The sequence below is a fragment of the Chelonia mydas genome, chromosome 3 (genome assembly GCF_015237465.2).
Source record: "Chelonia mydas isolate rCheMyd1 chromosome 3, rCheMyd1.pri.v2, whole genome shotgun sequence".
NCBI classification, from domain to species: Eukaryota; Metazoa; Chordata; order Testudines; family Cheloniidae; genus Chelonia; species Chelonia mydas.
In genome coordinates, this window is record NC_057851.1 from 141123372 (window position 1) to 141132047 (window position 8676).

The 8676-nt window shown below is 45.6% G+C and overlaps 1 protein-coding gene across 3 annotated transcripts; it reads left to right on the forward strand.

Annotated features, from left to right (window-relative positions):
* The first annotated feature begins 296 nt into the window (after positions 1-296).
* LOC102933873 (N-acetylneuraminic acid phosphatase) lies at positions 297-8412 on the forward strand. 3 transcript variants are annotated; one of them, XM_043543420.1, is made up of 3 exons: positions 4260-4370; positions 4404-4511; positions 5870-8412. In XM_043543420.1, the coding sequence occupies exons 2-3, from the start codon at positions 4422-4424 to the stop codon at positions 6593-6595; spliced, it is 816 nt and encodes a 271-aa protein (XP_043399355.1). In that variant the 5' UTR covers positions 4260-4370; positions 4404-4421; the 3' UTR covers positions 6596-8412. The 3 variants fall into 3 exon arrangements, with proteins under 3 accessions (XP_043399356.1, XP_043399355.1, XP_037751366.1); XM_043543421.1 differs by lacking the exons at positions 4260-4370; positions 4404-4511 and adding an exon at positions 297-560; XM_037895438.2 differs by having other exon boundaries at positions 4305-4511.
* Positions 8413-8676: the final 264 nt, after the last annotated feature.

The window sequence follows — 8676 nt, forward strand, 5'->3', positions numbered from 1 at the left end:
TTCCTTCCTCCTCTGGATCTGTAGACAGTGTGAAAAAGCCAGAGCTAGGCAGAGAGATCTCTGGATTTACATGGATGTCTACATTCTAGTAGTTGTGCATTTTGTCCCAACAAAATTATGTGCTACAACACAAATATGTGATACAACACAGAAGGTTATGCAGCATAGTTTAATCCAATGAGGATACTAGAATTACATTGTGCACAGTGATACAAGAAGGTTTAATGTATTTAAATACAGCATGCACACAGCACAAAACATACTCAAATATTTGATATCTTCACAGCGACGGCACATACAGAAACCAAGCCATAAGGAAAAAGCTACAATCAATGAAGTAAAGATCTCAAATCAAATTAAATATTCCACCAACAGAGGGCAGATCAGCAATCATGATTGTTGATCTAGGGTTCTAGGCCCATCATTAGAAAAACTAAGCTGCATGGTGACGACACAAATATTGCTACCTGCCTACACTCCTGCTGGACTGACTCTGGGATTGGAGGACCAACCTTTATTTCAATGAACCCCATCGCTTTTGGCTTGTGATGCTTGAGGGGGTAAGGATGTGGATTTCATTATATCCTCTCTTTTTGTCTCGGATGTATTATTCAACATTAGTAAGGATGGCAGACCTGTTTTATTTGCATTATTTTTTTTTGGTACCTGGAATAACATTTCTCTTCTATTTCCCCCCAGGACCAAGAAATGATAGTGGTTTGGGTTCAGTAAGCCAATGTCCCTCCAGTTTGTCAAGACACTCATTCAAAAGACTAAATAAAGTCAAATAGAATAGTCTCCACAATGCAAGCCTGGAACTCATGTCCTTACCTGTTTAAATCTACAGCATGTTCATTATCACCACCCTCAACAATAGCCATGAAATTATTATCATCCTCCAGCATGAGCTCCTCATTCAATTAGGGTATGTCTACACGGCAAAGAAAAACCCACAGCCGGCTGACTTGGACTTACAGGGCTCAGAACACAGACCCCGACTTTTCAAAGTGCCGAGGAGTGTTCGACCCCCCAGCTCTGCCCCAGGCCCTGCCCACACTCCACCCCTTCCCCCAAGGCCCCACCCAGACCCCGCCTCTTCCTGTCCCCACTCCACCCCTGCCCCACCTCTTCCCACCCAGCCCTGCCTCCTCCCCCAAGCATACTGCATCCTTGCTCCTCCCCCCTCCCTTCCAATCTCTTGCACACCGCAAAAGAGCTGATTGCGGTGGGCGGGAGGTGCAGGGTGGGAGGGGGAAGCGCTGATCCGCAGGGCTCGCCGGCGGGCGGGAGGTGCTGGGGGTTTGGGGAGGAACTGATAGAGGGGTTGCCGGTGAGTGCTCCAGCCCCGGAGCACCCACAGAGTTGGCGCCGATGGTTCAGGCTGCGGTGAGGCTGTTTCTACTCTGTTGTGTAGACTTCCGGGGTTCGTTCTAGAGCCCAAGCTCTGGGACCTCGCTGGTCCAATAGCCCTGGTTCCAGCCTGAGCCCAGATATCTACACACAGAAGTGAAACAGCCCCAGCCCCGCAAGCCCAAGTCACCTGGCACGGGCCAGCTGCAGGTGTGAAGTTGCTGTGTGGACATACTCTTAGATATTCCAAAGGCAGGCCACACTGAGGAACATGCAAGCAGCAATAACTCTTAAGCACACCTTCTCAGTCTTCATCTGCAGCTTGCCACCAGTGTAGTGCAAATTATGGGAAATGCATCTGTCATAAATATAAAGGGAAGGGTAAACCCCTTTAAAATCCCTCCTGGCCAGAGGAAATCTCCTCTCACCTGTAAAGGGTTAAGAAGCTAAAGGTAACCTCGCTGGCACCTGACCAAAATGACCAATGAGGAGACAAGATACTTTCAAAAGCTGGAAGGAGGGAGAGAAACAAAGGGTCTGTGTGTCTGTCTATATTCTGTCTTTGCCGGGGATAGACCAGGAATGGAGTCTTAGAACTTTTAGTAAGTAATCTAGCTAGGTACGTGTTAGATTATGATTTTTTTAAATGGCTGAGAAAAGAATTGTGCTGAATAGAATAACTATTTCTGTATATCTTTTTTGTAACTTAAGGTTTTGCCTAGAGGGGTTCTCTATGTTTTGAATCTAATTACCCTGTAAGGTATCTACCATCCTGATTTTACAGGGGGGATTTCTTTATTCCTATTTACTTCTGTTTTTATTAAAAGTCTTCTTGTAAGAAAACTGAATGCTTTTTCATTGTTCTCAGATCCCAGGGTTTGGGTCTGTGGTCACCTATGCAAATTGGTGAGGCTTTTTATCCAACATTTCCCAGGAAAGGGGGGGTGCAAGTGTTGGGAGGATTGTTTGTTGTTCTTAGGATAGAAGGGTGTGGGTCTGTAGTCACCTAGGCAAATTGGTGAGGCTTTTTACCAAACCTTGTCCAGAAAGTGGGGTGCAAGGTTTTGGGAAGTATTTTGGGGGGAAAGACGTGTCCAAACAGCTCTTCCCCAGTAACCAGTATTTGTCTGGTGGTGGTAGCGGCCAATCCAAGGACAAAGGGTGGAATATTTTGTACCTTGGGGAAGTTTTGACCTAAGCTGGTAAAGATAAGCTTAGGAGGTTTTTCATGCAGGTCCCCACATCTGTACCCTAGAGTTCAGAGTGGGGGAGGAACCTTGACAGCATCATTAAGGCGCAGAATTTTCCTCTCATAAGAACGGCCACACTGGGTCAGACCAAAGGTCCATCAACCCCAGTATCTTGTCCTCTGACAGTGGCCAATGGCAGGTGCCCCAAAGGCAATGAACAGACAGGTTATCATCAAGTGATCTATGCCCTGTCACCCAATCCCAGCTTCTGGCAAACAGAGGTTAGGGACACCATTCCTGCCCATCCTGGCTAACAGGTCCATCAGTGGCTATCTTCCATGAATCTATCTAGCTCCCTTTTGAACCCCATTATAGTACTGGCCTTCACAACACCCTCTGGCAAGGCGTTCCAGAGGTTGACAGTACGTTGCATGAAAAAATACTTTGTGTTTGTTTTAAACCTGCTACCTATTAATTTCATTTGTTGGCCCCTTTTTCTTGTATTATGAGGAGTAAATAACACTTCCCTATTTACTTTCTCTACACCAGTCATGATTTTATAGCCCTCTCTCATATCCCCCCTTAGTCGCCTCTTTTCCAAGCTGAAAAGTCCCAGTTTTATTAATCTCGCCTCATATGGAAGCCGTTCTATACCCTAATCATTTTTGTTGCCCTTTTTTGAACCTTTTCCAATTCCAATATATCTTTTTTGAGATGAGGCAACCACATCTACACACAGTATTCAAGGTGTGGGCTTACCATAGATTTATATAGAAGCAATATGATACTTTCTGTCTTATTATCTATCCCTTTCTCGATGATTCCCAACATTCTGTTTGCTTTTTTGACTGCCGCAGCATGAGTGGATGATTTCAGAGAACTATCCACAATGACTCCAAGATCTCTTTCTTGAGTGGTAACAGCTAATTTAGACCCCATCATTATATATGTATAGTTAGCATTACGTTTTCCAATGTGCATTATTTTGCATTTATCAACATTAAATTTCATTTGCCATTTTGTTGACAAGTCACCCGATTTTGTGAGATGATGAGGGGCCCATTTCATAACCCCAAGGTCTGCCGTGCCTGCCACATGGTGGCACCACTGTGCTCCGGACTGGGTATGGAGCAAGGTGGTTGTGGCTGTGCTCAGTGAGGGGGCAGAGGAAATGTGGCATATGGTGGGGTTGGCATTACTGTGCACAATGGATGTACCTGGAGAGGATGGGCTTGGGCGGGGCTGTCAGACTCCTGGCTGTGCAGAGGGCAGGGGATATGGGGGGAGGCCGTAGCTGTGCTCACGGCAGGAGATGCTACCACGGCTGTGCCCCGGGCAGAGGGCGTGTGGGGTAGTGGGGCTGCCGTGGCCGTGCCCAGGGGAAGGGGAGGGGCTGTCATGGCCGTGCCCAGGGCAGAAGGTGTGTGGGAGGCGGCCACAGCTGCGCCCAAGGCAGGGGATGTGTGTGGCGGGGGCTGCCAGGACTATGCCCAGGACACACGGTGGAGGCGGCCAGGGCGGTGCTCGTTCCCTAATGTCAGACTAGCACCCTTATCACCGCTCCACCCTTTATCCGGGCGGCGCCAGCGCGTGTCTACGGAGAAGAGCTTCGAGGCAGGAAACCCGCCCCGCCACCGCGGGTCGGAACCAGAACCCAACAGGGCCCGCTGCGCGCGCAACCACGTAAGCCGACAGAGCACGCGCCGCCCGCGAGCACTAGGTCTCGCGCTGTTTTGGTCTCTCCCTGCCCCGCCCCGCTCCCGTTCTCTTGGCCGCCCTGCTGGGAATCCCCTGAGAGACCCGCAGCTCTCGCGAGATGTAGAGGAGCGCGCGGCCGGCCGAGCGCAGCAGCGGCAGTAGCGGTGCGGGCGCGAGGCTGCGATGGGGCTGCAGGGGGTCAAGGCCGTGTTCTTCGACTTGGACAACACGCTCGTCGACACGGCCGCCGCGGGCCGGCGGGCCATACAGGAGGTACCGGCCCGGGCTGGCTCGGCGCGCAAGGGTGACACCACCAACTCCGGGAGGGGCTGCTCCGCCCCCGCCGCCTGTCCCCCACACCTGAGCACGGCAGCCCCTCTTCCCTCCGCCCCCAATCCCCCAGGCACGGCAGCCCCTCTTCCCCCCCCATCCCTTGGGCACGGCAGCCCCTCTCCTCCCCCCCCCCGCCGCCCCCCGGGCACGGCAGCCCCCAAAATTATGCGTTGGGGACAGCATCATGTGCTGTCCCATAGCCAGCCCCCCCCCCCCCCCGCCCCGTAAAATTATTAACCCCTTCGTCCTGGGCTCGCTGTAAGGCACTGGCGTTTGCCGTGTCCTACACGGGGGGGACACAGCCAGCGCTACGTGGCCGAGGGACACCTGACATTACCCGCTCTGGGCGGGTTGTGGCTACGTGGCTGTGCAGAGGATTAAGGGGAAATAACAAGTTCGCTTGCACGCCGAGTGGGCTACCGGGGTCAGAGCACACGGATGGGGGCTCTGTGCCCACTAGGTGGCCCAGGAACGAAGGGGTGGGGAGCAGGCCGAGTGGCGGCTCAGTGCTGCTGAGCTGACTTGGGAGGTGACTGTAGATCTGCCAAAGCAACGTGGAAGAGGGAGGTTCGTATATGAAGCATTATGCTGCTTGGGGCTATTTCTGGCGAGGGGCAGCTTACACACCATTCCTTGCTTAGGGTTTTCAGTAGTGCCCATCCCTATAATATCTGAGGCCTTACTTTAGTCATCCCAAATAAAGGTTGCATAATCAGGCTTTGTGTGTTTGTGATTTTGTCGCAGAAATTACAAGGCTCTGAAGTTGCCATCACTTACTGATAGAGTATTAACCAGTTTCTTCAGAGATTTATAACAGCTTAGACCATGGGTCTGAAAATCACACTATCACACATTCAGCATTAGATTGTGCTAGACCTTGTGGGAGTATGAAGGATTACCCCCCCCCCCCCCCCGAGGTTTCCCTAATGTGGTCATATTATGTGTATGCTACACTCAGGGGTGAAGTAATTTACTCTCTCTTGCTCCCTCCCACCTACCCTCTGGTGTTGGAGGGAAGCCAAAGCACAGTACCTTCTGAGGGCTCCTCCTGATGCAGTGGAGCTATGCTTATGGGTTTGTTTTTTTATTAATTCTGTGATACATCACTTCAAATTATGGGCCAGATTCTGCCATCCTTACTAATGTTGAATAATACATTATTCAAGGAGTAACCCAATTTATTTCAGTGGGACTGCTGTGGAAGAAAGTAATACTTCATGTAAGCCAGGGTGGTAGAATCTGGCCCTTAGTGTGTAATGCTTTATTGTAACCTTCCTTTCCCTTTACATTTGTTAAAGGTAATAAATGTCTTGCAATCAAAACATCAGTGTGATGAAGGAGAAGCTCACATGATTTGTGATAAAGTCCAAGAAAAACTCCTCAAAGAGTGTCATGATCCAGCTAAGGTGTGCATTACTGATTTAAGGATCTCACATTGGGAAGAAGCAATACAAGAAACAAAGGGTGGTGAGGCTAATCGAAATCTGGCGGCAGAATGTTATTTCCTGTGGAAAACTACACGCCTCCAGCATCTAACCCTAACAGAGGATACAAGAAGCATGCTTACTGAACTTCGAAAAATGGTCCGCTTGCTTTTATTAACTAATGGAGACAAACAGACTCAGAGGGAGAAGATTGAAGCGTGTGCCTGTCAACCATACTTTGATGCCATTGTTGTGGGAGGAGAACAGAAAGAAGAGAAACCAGCACCATCTATATTTCTTTATTGTTGTGATCTACTAGGAGTACAGCCTTGGGACTGTGTGATGGTTGGTGACTCACTAGACACAGATATTCAAGGAGGCCTGAATGCAGGTTTGAAAGCAACTGTCTGGATAAATAAAACAATGACAATGCCAGTAAACACTTCCCCAGTACCTCATTATATAATTTCTTCTGTTCTTGATCTTCCATCGCTCTTACAGAATATGGACCACAAAATGAATGCTAACTTAGAAACCAATAAGATGGTTAGTATTAATGACGTACATGACAGTGCCAATGTAGAATCTAAGAAATTCTAAGTCCTTAGCCTGCTAATGTTTTTGTTGAAAGTTTGGCCCTAAAATCTTACACATGTAAACATGTTTACTCAAACAGTGGATGTGTGAGTAAGAGTATATTTATGAGTGGAGTTCAATAGAAGAAAAGTATTAAATTGAATCTTGTTATTGATTGAAATTTTTGGAAAAGAAATGAAGCATAAGTGCAATTATTTTAAATTTATGCTCTACTTCTGGAAATTACTGAGAGACTTTTTAGTATAGGTCAGAGACAACCATGCTTATCAGTCTTTTGGTTTTGCAATGAAAAAGGAAAAACCTCCATGTTTTTGATTTTCATTTTGGTTTGCTGGCTTACATATTTAGCAGGAATTTCAGTCATAAAAGATTGTTTGTGGTGTATAAAACAGTAGAAGGTGGAAGAGAGAATATGGTAGAATTCTAGGTTCTTCACAGTCTAATCTATAGATTTCTCAGTAAGGATTAAAATGAATTTCCCCATTTGAAAAAGTGATTGGATCTAGTACATAAAGTAGCCCTTTCTAAAATTTTTGACTTTGCTTTTTGGGCAAACTTATTGACTTTGTAATTTTGGAAGCTAGTGACTATTTTCACAAATTTTGCAGAGACTGTTCTTAGATAAGACCCAAATCCCTATCAGAAAAATATATATATGTACACTTCAAAGCTTGCATATGTATAGGGGACCATTCATCAGCAGGGCTTCGTGGATAGAGTTTTGTTTTAATCACATACATGTGTCTGCACTAAAACAGTATTTGTAATGCAGATTATGATTTACGTTGCACCGTATTGTGAGTTAACTGTTTTTTTGGACATTTGCAATGGTCTTTGCTCAGTTTTGTCTAATATTCTTAAAGCTTATGCAATTGTTCTGTTTGGTTTTATTAGTGAATTTTGATCAAACTTTGGTTTTGTAGTTGGCTCAGGAAGGTGCAGGGGTCTACCCACTTGGAGCCAGTTACAGGATTGGAGCCTTTCTGACTACTAATTCCATTGCTGTAGAACCTTTCCAAATTCTAGCTTCTACATATACCTCATCTGTACTCACTTTGAAAAATTGTGTACTAGTAAAAAAATAAGTGGTTTGCATGACTTTTCCAGGAACTTGAATTCAGGTATTGGATGTAATACTGGATAAACAGCTTCACACTGTACACTATTGACACTGGATTTAGAAGATTACCCTGTTTATACCATATTATAACACTACTCTTCCTCCACAAATTTATTTAATTTTGCTGTACTTAATTTCCCTCCTTAGGAAACACCTCTTTTTTAAAGAATGTAACTTCTCACACTTCAAAAATGTGAACATTTGGGAGTATCACATTTTAATTTTCATATTTTTAGAAATTGGGATTAATACGTTTATTGGAAGCATTGCACATTAACACCCATGCCTGTGTTTACACTACGTCAAATATCTGTCATTATGTGATGGATCACAAATGTCATGTTTTAAAAAATGATCATCACAATTGATAGTTATACTTTGGATATGTTTGTGAGTTAGGATAAAAACATTTCAGACTTGGAGAGTCATAGAATACCATAAAGCAAGGAAACCTACCAGAAGGTGTAGAAGGACATGTCTACATGAGAAAACTGCATCAGTTGAACCTAAGGTTTAAATTTAAACCTATTTTAAACTTGTGCAGTGCCCTGCATAGACTTATTTTGGTTTAAATGAGGCTTTTTTAGTTTACCTTAAATTGATTGGCAACAGAGGAAAGCTAAATCAAAATGTCATTCCTAAACTGAAATAACAGTGTCTGTGAAGGATTTTGCACTTTAAATTGATTTGTAAAAGAAAAGTTAAACCAGTTCAACTTCTTCATTTAGACAGTGCTAAGGAAGGACCTCAAGGAGCAAACTGCCAGAGCCATACAGAACAATCAGTTAAGGAAAAGCCTGCACCACCTAAGTCTTTAACATAGTTATGAGCAAAAATTAAGAAGGAAGGCGAGGCCTAAAAGGGGGCTTATATGAGCAATAAAATGTATCCAAAATGTTAGATGGTGTCACCAAGTATTCAAAGTTTAGGCTGTTGGCTTGGTTCTGTAAATGAAGACTGTTTA